Below are 17,505 nucleotides of genomic sequence, written 5' to 3' on the forward strand. Positions count from 1 at the left end.
AAGTGCCCTTGAGCTCCGTTTCGTCTTTCCACTTTCAGAATTCCCTTTGAGAGCTCTAAGTGTCAACAGGCACGATCATTATTTGAGTCACCTGATACAAGAAGAGATGTCACACCGGCTGCCAAACGGGACCTATTATTGCCAGGTTCCGTGCCCTAAGGGAGAGGGCAGGGGCAATCCAAGCAGATGGTCTGTGAGCTTTGACAGCCAGAAGTTTTCACGGGGGCATCAGACCACGAGTGAGCTGAATCTTCAGCACAGAACAAGGAAATGCCAGCCGCTGTCTTTGCTCAAAGCAGAAGAATGAATTAGCACTTCTCTGGGCCTGAAGTGGGCTTGAACTAGACCAAGGATACTGAAAGCTCGGGGCAGCTGCCCAGGATGCGGCCCTAACCCCACACAGAGAGCCACAAGGAGAAGGCTAAGATGGCGACGGGCCCACTATCCTCCTTACTGGAAGGGTCCTGTGCCACCTGGGATGTGCCCGCTCGCCAAGCTGCTTCCACTGTAAAGCAGACGGTAGCAGCACCTGTCACTCAAAAGTACCATGGCCTCTACCCTCCCTTAGTCCTCCAGAGCTGTGCCACCAGGCCCGGATGCAGATCCTCTCCTTTGGCTCCCCTCCACACCTGGAAGAAGGCAGCCTCGGTCAAGCTGCAGCCCCCCAGGAAGATAAGGTTGAAGGGTCAGTGAAGAGAAAGAGAAAACACCAAGGCTTCAGGACAAACTCTGAATATCCCCAAATGTGATGATCTCTGAAAGGCCAGGCCACTTGTCTTCCGGTGGGTTTGCCACTGTCCCATCACCCCTGTCTTTCCCTGGCCCCCACTGTCATTCTGTCCTCTGCCTTCCTTCAAGGGACCCATCCCTGGCAAAAGTTTGGGTTCTTTTGAGCTAAGTGCTAAGTGCTCTCAGAGCCTCCACAGGCCTCCACCCTGGGTGAGAAAGAATTTCCCCCCTAACCAGGCCCAGCCCAGCGCGTGTGTTGGTCAACTACAGCCTTGTACTGCACTGAACTGCAGTTGCCTTCCCTTGGGGAGCGGGGCCGGGGGAGGGTGGTTTACAGGCCGTGGTCTTTAAGACTCCAAGCTCTTAGGGCTTATTCATGTCCTTTCCCATTGGGGGAGCGGAGGGGGCATGTTGATAGCCCGAGGTTATGTCTGGCTCGATCTTTCACTGAAATTTGTTCACCTATTGTTCCAACTGGGGCCTCAAGGCCCTGTCATACTGGAGGCCGCCCTGACCCACTAGCCAGGACCAAGACTCATTCAGTTTCAAAAGCCCCCGCCCTCTTGTTTCTCACTTTCCAGCTGAGCAACACCCATACTTCTCAGCTATTCGCTAAGTAGAGATGACTGACACAACCTGTGTCCAATGTAGAGCCGAGTCTTCAGGGCTCAGGTCACTACTTTCTCTCAGGGGCTCTGGAAGAAGCAGGTTCTTTCCCGTGGGGTCTCAGCATCCCACAGACCCAACAGGGAAGTCCGCCCACACCAAGGCCCCGATGGGGGGACCAGGCAACCTGATTTAGGGCTCAGAAAAGGAACAGAGTCCTGCGTGCAAAGCTTCTCAGCCACGCCTATCTACACGTGTGGCCCCTGCCATCTCTGCGTTTGGAATCTTCTCTGCACACGTCTGTGTTCTAGTTTTTTGTGTTTGACCTTCACTTTGCTCCTTGGCTAAGTTACTCTGAAATTCCACCTGGCCTTGGCCAATCTAAGGGAAAAGGAATCTTCCCTTCATGTAGGCCAGGAGGATCAGTCAGAGGCCTGATGCAGTTGGAGGCTATCGCGGCGCCAGAGACAGAAGCGGCCGACTGGACTGAAATACTTAAATCTGAATGACAATCCAGGACAGCTGGAGGGGCACCTCTCTTCCTTATGAACAAAACAAATAGCCTCACAGCAATCTGTCCCTTCTCTCTTGACCAACTTCAGGGCTCTAGCCGTTGGCCTGAACACCTGGGAGGAACCTGGGGAAAGGTAAGGAAGAACTTGGGCCACCTCCAGAGTAAATGGGTAACGTAGGGTTGAGGCATCCTGGCACTGGATGCTCAGAGCTGCCCAGGGCTTTGTAAGTCCATGGAACCTCTCTGCCCCACCCGCTTGCATCCCAATGAGGAACTAAATGTGCTTGAATGGGATCTTTGATCATAGCGGGTCCACCAGGCGGCAGTGTTACCCGGGCCCAGTCCAGACAGAGCCTGCAGTGAGAGAGCGGCCACCAGAGGGCAACACAGGGACAGACGCTCAACCACGCAGCTGGTTGCCTAGCAACTGTGACGAAATGGGCTCCCAGTTTGCACCCTCTGCAAGGCCTCCCAGGTTATTTCTGGCGTAACAAAGACTGTTGCACGCAAGGAGTGGCCTCAGGAATCCCAGAACTGCCTCTCTTCTAAGCCTGGAGACTCTAAAATGGTCCAGGGACCCCAAAGCCAGCACGACCCTGGCGTCTAGGGGATTGGGCAGCTCCTGTCCCTGCCCTTTGGACTGCCAAGGATCAGGAAAAGAAAATAAACATTTTCCATTCCCCTCTGTAGCCCCACAGCCATTGGGACGCTCTGATTTCCCTAGTGGCTAAAGCAGAGCAACCTCCTCCCCCTCCCATCCCCCAACCTCCCCCTTCTAAGCAGGGGCTGGATTAACAGCGTGTGACCTTGAGCCAGACCTTGAGCCTCCAGCTCCTCAACTGTACTTGGGGGGGGGGGTCGAGGGGGTGCTGATAAGATCCAGCTCTGACCTTCTGTGGTCTTGATTCTCTCCCTTTCCTCCAAGAATTGTGTCCTTGCCTCAAAACTCTCCCTGATTTGGACGACCCTGAAAATAGAATTCTTCCAATTCCAGATGGATAAGTATGACCCGAGAAACCAGAGATGGAACCAAGAAAGTGAGGCAGACACAAGACAAGGAGTGTGGTTATAATGAGCTCAAAGCCTGTGCCGGTCTGGTCTGTGAAAGGGCCTGGGTGAGACGAGGTCAGCGCCCAGGGCAGAGTCAGGGGGCCACTCTAGTCGTGGCATCAGTAGTGGTTCCAGGCACATCTCTGGGTCATGACGAGCCCGCTGGCCCTAGGGCTGGGCTCTGACTGGGGCCTGGTGTCAATCACTAAGGTGTCGGGGTCTCCAAGGGGCACCATGGTGGAGGATCACACGGGCATGTGCAGCTCGTTGTACTCATCCTGGCCGTCCTCATCAAAGTTTGGTTCGGCATCTTCAGAGTCCAGCTGCAAAAGGGAGCAGAAGGTTGGGAGAGGCCGGGAAGCGGACTCACCGCCTCCCGCTCCCCAGCTCCTCCTTGGGCCGGCAGCCCTCACTGCCCCTAGACCTCTCCAAGCCTCACTGTCTACAGGGACTGTGGCCCCAGGTTGAAGCACTTCCCTCTGGCCAAAACCTTGAGGTCACCCCCCAGCGATACCTCCTAATAATAATAATGATGATAGCAGCTACCACACAGAAGCACTTTCCTGGGGCTCTGAGCTCCTGTGGTACCTTTGTACACCGTGCGTGGGCGGAGGATTTTCAAAAAGATGTCCCTTCCTCTAGCTGACAAAAACAGGGCTCAGAATGGATCTCAGCACCACCCCACGCCCGCTCATCCCTCAGCTGTGTGCCTTTGTTCAGGACACAGCTGTCTACAGCAGCCCTGTGCCTCTCTCACACCAAGGCACCGTTCTCATTGCTTTACCTGGAACTGTGTTTAATCCTCACCACGATCCTATAAGGGAGAATCTATTAGTAGCCCCGTCATACAGATGAAAATGAGATTTCGGAACGTTAGGTAATTTGTCTGTGGTCACACAACAGCAAAGACTGGCACCCAGGGCCCGAGCCCCTAAGACTGTCCCAAGCGCCTTCCCTTACCGCCTGTAGCTCCCTGTCCTGGAAGAGCCGGGGCAGGAGGCAACGCCTCAGGGGCACTGTGAGCAGCAGCAGGAAGGGAAAGGCGAGCGAGGCCGCCGTGGACTTGACCACCCAGAGCAGCGCGATGCAGCCCAGCTGGATGCACGTGAACAGGTGCATCCGCCAGGTCTTCACCTGGGGAACAGGCGTCAGGTCTCACCACATCTCTAGGAACTCGGGTCCCCAGGTCCCAGCTTATCCTTCAGAGTCCATCTCCAGCCCAGAGATCCCTCGGCCCTCCCGCCGCTCCCCATCACCCCGTCGCCCCACCTCTGTGCCTCCTGGCCCTACCTTGGTCACATAGGGCTGTTCGGGATGGTGTTTTGCTGGCATGAGTATGAGCAACAGACGCTGGGACAGCTGGATGCCAGACAGCGATGTGACCCCCATGTACAGGAAAATCCCAAAGAGCACAGCCAGTGGGATCCGGCGCAGCACAGCCCCCATGACAATGGACAGGCCTGGAGGAGGTGACACACACCTACGTGACCCCTCAGGCAGCCCCCGTGAGGATGGAAGGGCCTGGTGGGGAGGAGATGAGCCGGGCCTCATCACTGTGACCAAGAGAAGATGCAACAGGACAGAGAGCCAAGAAAGGACTCAAGCAAAAAGGCACATGGAGTGTCAAGAAGCAGGTCTGGGGGTCAGAGCAGGGGCTAGTCACGATGCGTTTGGAAACTCAGAAGGGATCTGGGTCAAGCCTGGGATGGAGAAAGGATTTAAGGTCCAAGAACGCAAGTCTGGGGGGTGGGGACCGGGGCCGTGCAAGGTGGGCGCTCTCACCCACGAGGCTGGCGATGAGCACTCCAGTGACCCGCTGCTCCCGCACCTCCTGGATCTGGGGCTTCTCGCCGGGAGCAATGGCAGTGCGCATAACGGTCAGCGCGTTCACGTGGGTGACCGAGCGGACGGTGGCGGCCGTGAGCCAGGGCAACCCAAACAAGCCACAGAGCCCACCCAGGGAGCCGATGAGAAGCAGGTCCAGATGGAAGCCGGAGCCTTTGAGCAGCCTCCGCGCCTTCTGGCTGACAATGAGCCTGCGGGGAGAGGATGGGAAGCGGGGGTGAGTCGGGGGCGGGGGGGTGGCCAGCGACAGGGTCAGGCACTCACAGCAGGGACGGTGTAGAGGGGACAGGACATGCAGAGCAGAACTCTCCCAGGACCTGCCCGCTTCCTCTTTCAAGTTCTCAAATTGAAGTTCTCATATTTAAGCAAATCTGAGGCAAATTCCCATACTGTGGATACTTAAAACACCACAAAAGCCAGATGCCAGCTCTCACCACATCATTGTGGTTTAACCAAAATGAGACACATGTGAGCGTCACTGAGAGAAAATGCTGCCAGGGTTTTCTGAGGACTGTCAAGTGCCACCCTGCAAGTGGTGGTGGTAACAGACAGATATCATGTCAAAGCACCACGGGGGGACTTCCCTGGCGGCGCAGTGGTTGAGAGTCCGCCTGCCGATGCAGGGGACGCGGGTTCGTGCCCCGGTCCGGGAGGATCCCACGTGCCGCGGAGCAGCTGGGCCCGTGAGCCATGGCCGCTGAGCCTGCGCGTCCAGAGCCTGTGCTCCGCAACGGGAGAGGCCGCGACAGTAAGAGGCCCGCGTACCGCAAAAAAAAAAAAAAAAAAAAGCACAACGGGGAAACCACGCCCCAGGCCCACGGACACCCTCTGGCCGCCAATCCCACGGCTCCCCGCCCCGCCCCCAGCCCTCTCACGCGGTGATCTGTGTCTCCATGAAGATCAGGATGAGGACCAGGAGGGCGGGCACGGCGGCTGCCACCATCATCCAGGGCGGGAAAGGACGGGCGCTACCCAGGGGCGGGATGAACCATGTGCGCTTATGGGGGGAGGTCACTGAGAGTCCCGTGGGCACCGTCAGCTTCTGCATGACCAGAAGGAAGACCGGGTTCAGGGCCGCTAGCAACTCCACGTAGCAGCTGCTCCCACCCAGCTCTGTGTCTCCAGTACCAGGACTCCAGGGAATGTGGGTGTGAACAGGTTTGGGGAAAATCAGTTTTGTATCCTCCAAAGTCACTGTTCCTCCAAGGGGTCTGGCAGCGAATGAGGAAATGATATACCTTCTCCCTGAGCCCCGGAGCTGCCAGGAGACCTGCTGCAGGGGCACCTGTCATTCTGCCCCCAGTCCCACACCTGCTCCTCCAGGAGTCCTGACTAAGCGTCACACACAGCCCCAGACTCCCTGGCCGGCCTCCTCAGCTGGACCACACAGCTGCTTCTGAAACCCCCAGCCCACCCACCCCTGTGCAGCCCCAGCACGTAGCCATTCCACTAGGAAAGCTGGGTTCCAGCCCTGACCGGCTGCTGGCGCAATGGGGACATGTTATGGCCTGCCTCTCAAGGCCCTGGGGTGAGAACCAGCTGCCAGAGGGGGTCGGGACTCACTCACCTGTGTGTAGGTGTCTGTAATGGAGTAATCCACCAGGACCATCACCAGAATGGAGATGGGGATGCCGAAGTCCCCGATGATACGGCGAGCCTTGAGAGGGGCCAATGAGGGGAAGGGAGCAAAAGGTGGATGGAGCGAAGGGTCAGGAAACTAACATGGGGGTTTTTTACCCGGACCCCTCTTGGGCCTGAGCAGGAGCCAGAGGTCCCCTGACCTGTCCCTTTAAACCCCACAGGTGCCAGCCCAGCCCAGCCCAGGAGAGCATTCCTCTCCTGATTACACCTCTCTGAGGCTTCAGACAGGGGCAGAGGCTGCACAGACTTGGATGAGGTCTCCCATGACCGGGAGAAGGGGACAGCCCCTCTCTCGAGCGGAGCCTGGCAGAGACAGCAGGAACCGAGGGACACCCACAGGGGGTCCACAGGCCCTACTCCCGCCGGCCACGCACCTTGCCACCCAGGAAGCGGCTGTTTCTGAACTTGCGCAGGAAGAAGGCAATGAGGAAGGTCCCGAGCATGAGGATGAGGGACAGCAGAGCCGTGTTGGGTTGATTCCTGGGGCCCAGCGGCCCCTCGGTGGGGGGCAGGGCACTCACATTCAGGTCCAGCTCAGAAGCCAGGGCTCCCGCAGGGGGGTAGAATGGCAGCAGTGGGTGCTCCGTGAACACCTGTGTGGGTTACGAGGTTGCCCTAGTGCTCACCTGGGCAGGTGCCTGATTTCATAGCATCAGTACACCTGTGAGGGAGAGGGCTGGCCCCTCCCACACCTGACCGGGCAACATAACACAGGACATGCAGCTCCATCTCACACACAGACGCCCTTCCTCTACATACAGTGACCCAAGGACCCCAGACCCATAGCCCTGACAACGCCCCCTTTCCGTCCCATACCTGTTCAGGTGAATCCTGGACTTCAAACCTCTGGGTTTGACTCCCTGCCCTTCAGCTCAGACGTAGCCCTAGGGCGTCCTCAACCCCCATGCCCACAGCCTACAGAGCCTTCCTCCTCGTCCCTCCTCCCCCCAGGCTCTCCTTCCCAGGGTGCTGCCCAGCCCCCACCTACACCCCCCCCCCCAAGACCTCTCAGGGCCCACCTTGTAGAGCTTGTGGAAGGTCTCATAGATGAAAATGAGAGAGATGAGGAAGGCGAAGATCTCCTGGGTGAAGGGTGAGATGTAGCGGACCAGGAAGCTGCCTTCCGCGGCCACCAGGGCAAGAACAAAGACCACCAGCCAGAGGCCAACCCACACCCGGCCTGTGAGGTACTCCAGGCCCTGGGCTCGGCAGAACTGGAGGGCGGGAGAGAGAGGCGGTCACCACAGCCATCTGACCCGGCCCTCGGGGCCCCACGGGACGGGCAGGAGGTGCACCCCGAGGGAGAGGAGGGGGAAAGACCGCAGGGGCCCATGCCCTGGGCCAGGGGCACAGGGTGGAGCAGGTGAGCCCTGGGGAGGGGCAGGGTGGCTGTCACCTTGAAGAAGGCTTCTTCGAAGACGAGCAGTGGCCCCGAGAAGCCGACCACAAGCAGCGGCTGGGCCCCCAGCAGAGAGAAGAGGACACCAAGCACAGCCGTGGACACGATCAGCTCAGACACACCCATCAGTCCTTCTGTCTTCTCCCCTGGGGCGGGCGAGGGTCAGTGGGACGGCCCTGGCCTGGCTCTTTCTACCTGGCCCCTCTTTCTCGTCTAGTTTCCCCTAACCTGGGGACCCAAGAAAAATGGAGCAGCTCCCCAGAGTGGTAGCTAGGGACCCTCACCACTCTCAGCCCTCCTGCCTCTCACCACCAGCCCCCCACCCCGGATCTCCCACCCCTTGCACCCACCCCCTCTCACTTTACTGTCATCCCAGAAGTGACCACTGGAACACCCTGACCCAGCAACCCTGCAGATGACAGTGAGCCCCCTCACCTCTCCTCCCGCCCCTCACCTAGCAGCCCCCCGAAGGTGATGGCGGGACTGAGGGCAGCGAAGTAGATGAAGAGCACGGCAGCCACGCACTGGGAGTGCAGGGCGTCCCGCAGGTCGCTAGGGTAGTGCGGGTACCGGCGCTTCACGTCCCGGACAAGCCCCCCAAACACCGAGCCAGTGCGCAGCAGGGGGTCGTCGTCAGGGGGCACCTCGGAGCCCCCTAAGTCCATCGCCAGCTCTGGGGGAACAAGAGGCTGCTGGAACCTCGTGCTTGGAGCAGGCCCTGGGCCCAATCCTTCCCAGCCTGGGACGCAGTGCAGAGATTGGAAGGGATTGGAAGCTGACGTGCAGGGCTCAAGAGTCGGGATGGGGCTGGGGTCAGAGCCGTGGGAGCCGCGGAGGGGGCATAGGTTCAGGGGGCTCCGGGCCCCAAAGGGTCTGACCTTTCCCAGGGGCCACGTAGCCGCCCTGGGTGGTCATCTCAACTTTGGTCTGCTCCCGCTCCCGCCGCTTCCTGAGCAGCTCGCGCTGGAAGGCAGCCACGGAGCGCAGCAGGTCTCGGCCCTCCACCTCGGACGGGGGGATCACGATGCTGCCGTCCAGGAACTCGCTGATGGCGCTCAGGAGGTCCTGCCTGTCATCCGCCTGATAGGCAGCATCGTGGAATAGCTGGAGGCAGGAAAGCCAGGGACTGAGCCCACAGCCCAGGGAGGCCCTGGGAGGGGGCGCTTCGGGGAGGAGGTGTTGGGCCATCAGAGACCCAGAGGCAAGGTGGACGTTCAGCCACATCCACAGGTCCAGTCCACTTGTCAAAACTCTGGCTCATGTCCCTGCTGGCCGGCAGGCAGCCACGGCCCTGAACACCTCCCAAACCCCCATGACTGCCCGTGCTCTTCCCCTGGGAGCCTCCAGACTTTTCCACAATGCAACAACTGAAGGGATGACGCCTGGCATAGCGTTACCAATCCAATCTCCATCCTCACTGGAGAGTGCCCACATCCTGTTGGTTGGGAAATATTTCGAACATAACCCCTGGCTAGAGGACCCTCCTGTCCAAGTCCAGCTTCCCTTTCGAGTCTCATGTCACATCCAAAGCTTCAGCGTCTGGGCTTCTTCGTTCCGGCATCCACCTCCCTGTCCCCTCCCATAGCCCCAGCCCAAGGCTCCCTTTTCCCCCTCAGCTCACCCCTCCCTCCACCACTCCAGAGCGCTGCCTCCACCCCGAAGGGCCACTAGCACCCCTGTACCCATGGATACCACTGGGGGCAGCGCGTGGGACAGAGAACAAGCAGGGCTCAGGGGAACAGGCCTAGAACGCCCAGCCTGGGGGCTGCCGGACCCACCTTGTCAGACATGAGGGTGGCAATAGAGCGCCCAAGCTCGTGATAGTCAGTGCTGGTGTGGCCGGGCCCCAGCATCACGAAGAGAAAGCGAACCGGCACGGGGACCTCAAGCACAGACTCCAAGAGTACAGCTTCGTTCAGGCGCACAAAGGCTGCCGCTGGCTGCTCCAAGAAAGGCACGCAGCCTGGGGGGACAGAAAGGCACAGGGTGCTGGGCAAAGGGGAGCAGTCAAGGCAGGCCCTGGGGGGATATCTGGGGCCATGATGTACAGTTGAGCAGGTTGTGCACTGCACAAAGAAACCCCAATCTAAAGAAGCCCTATTTGCTTATATGTCTGTACATTTATTACAATTTACCAGCAGATGGAAATCAAGGGTATTGAGGAAGGGGTGCTTTTTCCTAATTCTCACAACAGTGTTATATGGACTAGAAGCAATCCAAGATAGCAGAAAACTGGATGGGAAGCAGGCAGAGGATTAGGGAAGATGGGTTGAGAGAAAGACCAGGGGCAAGGTGGGGGCCTGGTTGGGGATGGACGAGGCAGCCTGCAGGCCAGAGCTCAAGACAAGCAGACCATGGTGGGGGCATCCACGCCCTGCAGCTCACATGCCCCCAGGGCCCAGCCCTCCTTACCCACGAGCACAACAGTAGCCTCAGCATCTTCAGGGATCTTCTCCAGCAGCTTCAGGCTTTTCCCCCGGTGACCATCTCCCCCAGGCATGTGGAGGGGCTTCTGAGGACGCAGAACTGGAATAGGGCTGGGACCCAGACCGGAGGCCATGGCAGGCCCTCCCATCCCTTGTTCCAGGCCTGGACTCTGCCCACCAACCCCTGGATCTGGGCCCTGCTTTCTCCGTCCCCAGCCAGGGTGGAGACTATTGGTGAAGTGCCCCACAGCAGGATCTGGACCCTCCTCCATCTCAGCCTTACCTTGTTTAAATGGCTCCCCTGGGTCTGCCCCGTCATCCCCTTTAAAATTTCTGTTTCTCCAGGGCAGGGGTCCCTCCTGAATGTATGTCCCCCACATCCCTAGTATGGTGCCCGGCAACCAACCTTCCTGACCCACTCAATGAAGCCATCCGTGGCCTCCACTGAAACTGGAAGTCCTCCTCATCCCCCAGCCCAGGTCAGAGCAAGGTGACTGACCTCCTTGGCCTCAGGGTCATGAGGCCAGAGTGGGGCTGGCTCCCCCAGGTCATCAGCCACGGTAGGCACTGCACCATCGGGGCCATGGCTGGGGGTTGGGTGATGATTCCCTAGGACCGAGTTCATGCTGGAACTGGACGCATTTCGGGGAAAGAAGCCACTGTCCTTGTCATCATTGGGATGGCTGGGGAGAGGGCAGAGGGGGCAAGGCAGGTTAGGAAGACAGCCCCTTGGTGGCCTGAGGTCATGAGGAAATGAGAAACGGAGGGTCAGGGCCTCCATCCTTTTTGCCTCAATGTAAGAAGGAACTTTCTAACGGTTGGTACTGTCCAAAGATAAAGAAGGAATGAGCTCCCCATCATTTGGGGTATTCAAGCAGAGGCTCGAGAGCCACTCAGTAGAGTCTGTGCTCCTGGAAGGCAGCTGAACCTGAAGGCGCCCTCCCAGGCGCCCCACCCTGGCACCTGTGTTTCAGCAGCAGGGTGCGAAGGACACTGGCCCTGTCCTCCGGCCGGATCTGGTCAGACACAATCATGGTCTCCACCACGAGGTGTGCGATGCCTGGCAGAGTGGTCTGCTCCAGGTCCAGGAGGGCAGCTCCTGGGGGCACAGTCAGGGGAGGGAGCACGGTCCCGTCAGGTAGAAAAAAACCACCCCCCAGCGGCTTGCTCCCCAAGGGCAGGCAGACATGCTGGGTGAGCCAAGCATCTGATGTGCCCAGGTGCATACACAGCTCCATGTGGCCACAGCCCAGCCCGAGAGGGATGCAAAAAGAGAGCACGGGGTGAGGGCACAGCCCCTCCTTGCCCAGAGAGGGGGTCATCTGTTGATTTACTGCATGTGGACAGATACCTACTGTGCCCCAGGTACAGTGCTAGGTACCTGGGCACAGTCCCACCCCTCAGAGCTTATGGCTGTGCAGGCAGCTGGACCCTATGTCCCCAAAGTGGCAGCCAGACCTCACCTGGCCCCAGGGCTCCAGGGAGCAGTCCCTGGAGCTGGGCAGCCCAGCACAGGCCGAGCTCTGTGGTTTGTGAAGAGGGCCTGCAGCTCTCGGGACAGGCCTGCAGGGCCCCTACCATGGGCGATGGTCCTCCGGAGCTCCAGCAGGCTGCGGAAGGAGAGCGAGGCCACGTGCGGCTTCCCCCAGCGCTCCGTCTCTTCCTCCACGTCCTCTTCAAACTTGATCCAGCGAGCCGTCTCCCGCCAGTGGGGCTCCTGGCTGCGGTCCAGCATCAGCTCATTCAGCTCCACAAACACCTGGGGTGGGCGCCAAGGGTGAAGGCCTGGGAGCCGCCAGGTGGGACCGGCTGTCCTGGGGACATGGCGATGGGCCAGGCAGGGAGGGAGGGAGAAGGGGGGAGGAGAGGCGAGAAGAATCCAAAGGCCCACTTCCTCGGGGCCCGGTACCTCATGAGGCCTCCGGTCCAGCTGCTGCTTCTTCTTCTTCCTGCGCAGGATGGGGGCCAGGCCACTGGGGCTGCCCCTCCCGCCCTGCGTCCGAGACGGCTTCTTTACCAGGTGCCGGCGCACGCCAGGGTTGTCCTCCAGCCGGTGACCTGCGGAGAAGATGGGCTTGGCGGTCCCAGGGTTCCAGCTCAGGGCCTCGGGGTCATTGCCAGCCCCTCCAGCTCTGCCCAGCCATTCTACTCGGGGCGGGGTGGGGGGTGCCACAGTCACCCAGGGACCATGCCGACAAAACCATATCGTCCAGCTGGGCCATTTCATACATAAGGAGACTGAGGCCCAGAGAGGGGAAAGGACTAGTCCAAAGTCACACAGGGAGACTGGCTAAGCCACAGTAAAAAGGCTGACTCCCAACTCAGTCCACAGCCCCGGTCACGGCCACTGCCTCTTACTCGGCAGTGCCAGGACCCACATTAAGTCACCAGGCCCCGCGCCCTCGGCACCTTCCCTGTGCCCCCCGGCACCCATGTGTACTCCCCCGTGGGTACACATCCAGATGGACTCAGGCAGAGCTTCTCTCCCTTCCTTCCCATCTGCCCCTTCCAGGCCCACAGCTGGGGGAAGGCCAGCAGCCCAGTTACTCACAAGCTGGTCCGCCCACCATGGGGCTCAGCTGGCCCCTGATGGATTCCCACAGGTCATAGTCCTCAAGGTCCAGCACAAACATCTCTAAGTCCTCTGAGGCCAGCGAGTCTCGAGGGCTGGGGGCTGGAGCCCTCTGAGGGCTCTGACCCTCAGCGTCCCTGGGCCCAGGGCTCAGTGCCCTGTTGGGCTCTGTGACCTCCTCCAGCGGGCTCATCATTCCCCAGATGGCCAAGGCCTCAGCCCCTGTTCCTTCCTAGAGCCCCGGCTCTCCTGAGAGGCAGGAGCCTGGACAGCAGTGGTCTTGGTCCAACCAGAGCTTGAAGATGGCCGGGCCTCCTGACCCCGACTCGCCAGGTCCCCAGGCCTGCTCCCTGCTGCTTCCAGCCTGCACCCTAGGTCTGTAAACACGCCCTCCCCCTGACCACCCCCCATCCCACCGCTGCTGCCACCGCCGCTGCTGCTGCTGCTGCCATCGGATTGTTCCTGTCCCTGTCCTCAGGCCCTGGCAACTTTCCATGACGTATTGCACTCAGAGCCCTCCCCCCTCCCACCCCACCCCTGCACACACTGTGGTTCCAAGGGGGAGGAGGGCGGGGTCGGTGATGCCCCTGCCTGGGCACAGAGCCCCATGGGTGCGGACAGGTGGCACAGAAACCAGGGCACTGATAAGACGGAAGGAACGTGCCGAGATCACAGCCAGGCCCGGCCTAGGGTGGTGTGATGGGAGTAGGAGGCTCCTGACACAGGGAGAGGCAGGGCCTGGTGGAGTGGCTGGGACTCAGGGCCCTGGTTCCAAGCGGGTAAAAAGAGTTTGCCCCGAGAAGAGGAGCGTCGGAGGAGAGGGGGTACAATGATGTCTCCAAACGTCGTGTGGAAAAAGGGCTGCCTTATTCCAGGGGTGACTCAGAGGACACAACCAGGACGGAAGGGCAAAGGCATCATGAGGGGAAGTCTCAGCTCTGGCACCCGAGGCATGGCTTGGTTAGGTAGTGAGTTCCCCATCACTGGCCACATTCCAGCAGACAGGGATACCGCAGAGGAGCTCAGCCCTGGGTGGGGGAGAACACAGAGCCTCTCCAAGGTCCCTCACAGGCTGGGCACCCCTGAAAGTGGGTGTCACTCACTCTTCATGTCGTCCAGGTCCGCGGAGCCCAGCATCTGGGCCTCTGCCTCATCAGTGGGCACCTGCTGCTCCGGGCCACCCGGGCTGCCCAGGGCACTGCCTGGGCATAGCCGTTCCCGCAGGTCATAGCTGGCTGACGGGCTCCGTGGCCGACTCTTCTCTCCGGCGACTCGGGAGACCCGGGCCCGGGGACTAGGGGAGCTGAGGAGGCAACACGGCAGCCTTGAAACTGGCAGGGACCCTCGGTGGAGGTGGGCCAGGAGAGGGGGTTCCTCTGCCCTCCCCCAGCTTGGGGCAGGGCCTGGAGAGGCCCCCTGGGGACTACACACAGGCTCCTCCTGAGCAGAGAGAAAAGCTTACCTCCACCTTCCTGCCCCCGTTGCACTGGTCCCCAGTTCCTCTTTGTCCCCATCCTCCTTTTCACCCAGGCACCCTCTCTCTCCTGGAGGACTCTCCCTGCCCGCCCTCTGGTGCTCTCCTCCTTGCCAATCATGCAGAGAAGGGGCACGCCCCCCCCCCCCCCGGCTCCTCCGCCCCGCCTCCTTTCCTCCTAGCTTCTCCACTGGGGTCAGGAAGGAGCCTGGGACCTGCTCTCGGCTGGGCTGGAGGCCAGTACCTGACCGAGTGCTGGGGGCTCTTGTCGGAGCGCGGGCCCACCGCGGGCAGGGGCTTGGTGAAGGCGGCCCTCCCCGAGAGGCCGGGACTGTCGTCCTCGTCACTTCCAATGGAGAACTGTGGATAAACCCCGTGTGACCTGGGTCCCTGCCCTGACTCAGCCCCAATACCCCACTCAGCCCCGCCTCCCCCAACCCTGCCGGGCCTCCCCTCCCCCCTCCAGGCCTCCCCTCCTCTCCCTGAGCAGCCAGCCCTCCCTGGGGACAGACCTTACCTTTGCTTTGGGTGGGGACCCTGCGGGTGGAGGTTCTACAGGCTCTGCCTCAGACTCCCCTTCCTCTTCCTCCTCCTCTTCCTCCTCCTCATCCACTCCGGCTCCCCCCTCCTCCTGGATGGGAGGGGTCCCCTCAGAGGGGGGAGCAGAGGTTCTCTCCTTCTTCCTCTTCCTCCTGGTTTGCCGGGCAGAGGTGGCGGGCAGTCGCCGCAGCTTGTGGGGTGGAGGCAGGCGCACCGAGAGCGGGTGGTGGGTGTGGTGGGATGTGTGCCGGTGAACTGGGGGTGCAGGAGAGCTGGTTGGGGCCCCCACAGCAGAAGGGGGCCCCTCACCACCCTAGGGACGCATGCCTTATTCTAGCTCAAGGCCTCAAACAAGGGCACCCTAGTCCTTCCTCCAGAGTCAGGCTCCCCCCAACACCTGTACCCATAGCCTGTCATTGGGAAGGCCTGGTAGAGTCGGGGGGATGGAGTGATGGAGAGGGGAGGTTGTGACAGGGAGGATGCGGGGATGAGAGGACAGGACACAGCAAGGAAGGGAAAGGTAGAGTCAGCAGAGCTAAGGAGGGGAGGAGAGGTGGCAGAGAGACGAGAGCAGGGCCAGAGGTATGACAGAGCCTTGAGGAAGATGAAGGTCACCAAGGGAGGCCTCAGGCCCATCTCCCTACATCTCCCCTGTGTCTGGGGCTCAGCTCCCCTAGCAGGCAGACAGGTGATGGGTAAGTGAGGCAGGATGACTTAACATGGCATGGTGGCCCAGCACAGCATCCAGCACAGCATCCAGCATAAGATGACACCGGGTGACCAAGCCAGTGGTGAGCACGGTGATGGTGGCAATGAAGGTGATGGCGGTGAGGGCGGCCACACTAGGGGTCCCCAGGCTACCCACACTCAAAGTCCCGCTCGCTGTAGCTGCGGCTGGGCTTCTTGGGGTCCCAGGCCGGGGGCTTGTTGATGAGGTCCCCAAACCTGCTCACAGCCAAGGTCTTGCCCAAGTCATCATCCTCCTCCTCCATGTCTGGACTCAGAGGGGGCTCCTCCAAGGGCACCCGGACCTGCAAACCCAACAGCCTCTTCTAAGGAACCCTGACGCATGAACGCCACACACCCACCCCAACTCCAAGCCCTAGGTGGAGATGGGGGAGACCAGCAGACTCGTCTTCTACTCCCTGTGGCCCAGGCTGGGGTCAACCTCCCAGGCTTCCAGGGCTTGGGAGGAGAGGGGGCAACAGACCCGAGAAATACCAAAAGACCCCCTCTTTCTCCGTATCTCCCGCCCAGCTCTATCCCTGGATCTGGGGGTCCCAGGGTCGACCAGAAGACCCCCCTATCCTTCTTGAGGTCCCTCCCCCTCCTCTTCTCCCACCCCCGCGAGCGTCAGTCACCTGGGGTAGGGGGGAGGCGCCCCCGGGCGGCGGAATCACTCCATTGGCCATGTCCGGAGAGGCGGCTTGGGGGGACTTTGACTCACTGAGGGACCCGTGACCCGGGTGAGAAGAGGGCGCTGCGCGGACCTAATGGGGAGCCCTGGGGGAGGAGGGCGGGGTCAGGAGCCTCGCGCGGCCGCCCCCCCCTCCCCCTCCCCGGAGCTGGATCCCCCGCCCGCCCGAGCGCCCATCGAGGCCCCGCCGCGCCCGGGATGCCCCGGGGCCCGGCCCGCCGCTCCCCGCCCCGCCCTGCGGTACCTCGGGGCTCCGGAGCGTGCGGGGCTCGGTCCGACCGCCGCGCCCCATCTCCTTCCCGCGCTCGCCCCGGGGCCTGTCGCTGCGCAGGGCCGGACGGCCTGGGGGCGCCCGCGGCGGCAGCGAGCCTGGCGGGCTGGGCGGACGCAGGCGCCGGAGCCCGCAGCCCGCGGCTCCACCTCCTCTCGCTCGGCTCCGCAGCTCCGCCGCCGCCGCCGCCGCCGCCGCCGCCGCCGCCGGGCCGCACAATGGGAGCGGGCGGGCGGTGACTCACCCCGCCCCGGCCGGCCCGGCCCCCACGCGTGGGCCCCCGCAGGACCCCACCTGCCCCGCAATCCCTTCTCCGGCGCCCCACGCGTTGCCGAAGGCGGGTGCGCCGCCCTCCACTCCCACAATCCCCAGATGCACGCACCACCTTCCTTTTAGCCTCCTCTCCCCGCAAGAGCCGTGGAGGCGACCCCTCCGCAGACGCCAGCCCCTCCAATCTTGGGAACTGAGCACGCAGGCCTACGGGAACACCCACCACCTGTCCCTTCGGTTCCGGTATAGCCTCAGATGCCTGGCTTCTGCCACCAGGCAGCGCCCAACATTTGACCTTGGCAGTTACCTCCCTGGCCTCGGTTTCCTCAACGTAGCCAGAGGGGCCTGGAAACGGGGTGTTCCGAAGTTCCATCCAGCTCTAAGATTCTGCACCTCAGTTTCTACACCCTCTCTCCCCCTCCTCCACCCCCCTAGGTCACATCTCCTTTTCCAAGGGCAAAGGTGTTTGGAAGGAACGACTGGATCCCAATTTGACCTTCTGGGGGTCTCGCTGAAACTGAGCACCTAGCACAATGCCATGTCCCTAACAACCCCTCATTAATAGCTGGTGGAGTCACGTCCCTGAATCCTGAGGAGAACTTAGGAGGATGCTGGGGGAGAACCCAGGGTGGAGCCGCTGGGTAGGAGAGGGGCCAGGCCCAGGAGAGAGAAACCAACGCCTGCCCCGGTGGGGGCGGGGGGGGAGGGGCAGGGGATGACAGGATGCTGGACACGATGGTCTCTGTGTGGG

General features: G+C 61.2%; 1 protein-coding gene across 1 annotated transcript; it reads right to left on the reverse strand.

The window, feature by feature from the left end:
* Positions 1 to 2,887: 2,887 nt before the first annotated feature.
* On the reverse strand, positions 2,888 to 16,648 carry SLC4A3 (solute carrier family 4 member 3). Its single transcript, XM_027120401.1, has 23 exons — positions 16,458 to 16,648; positions 16,158 to 16,299; positions 15,662 to 15,827; positions 14,774 to 15,051; positions 14,501 to 14,616; positions 13,886 to 14,085; positions 12,120 to 12,268; positions 11,789 to 11,969; positions 11,174 to 11,309; positions 10,710 to 10,893; positions 10,197 to 10,296; positions 9,563 to 9,747; positions 8,663 to 8,888; positions 8,239 to 8,457; positions 7,782 to 7,930; positions 7,405 to 7,599; positions 6,760 to 6,978; positions 6,312 to 6,401; positions 5,620 to 5,786; positions 4,682 to 4,935; positions 4,190 to 4,359; positions 3,860 to 4,033; positions 2,888 to 3,222 (listed from the first exon to the last, which is right to left on the reverse strand). The coding sequence occupies exons 2-23, from the start codon at positions 16,206 to 16,208 to the stop codon at positions 3,145 to 3,147; spliced, it is 3,687 nt and encodes a 1,228-aa protein (XP_026976202.1). The 5' UTR covers positions 16,209 to 16,299; positions 16,458 to 16,648; the 3' UTR covers positions 2,888 to 3,144.
* Positions 16,649 to 17,505: the final 857 nt, after the last annotated feature.

Source organism: Aethalodelphis obliquidens, unplaced genomic scaffold, assembly GCF_003676395.1.
Source record: "Aethalodelphis obliquidens isolate GAN/ISIS:26980383/991018 unplaced genomic scaffold, ASM367639v1 scaffold2, whole genome shotgun sequence".
NCBI lineage: Eukaryota > Metazoa > Chordata > Mammalia > Artiodactyla > Delphinidae > Aethalodelphis > Aethalodelphis obliquidens.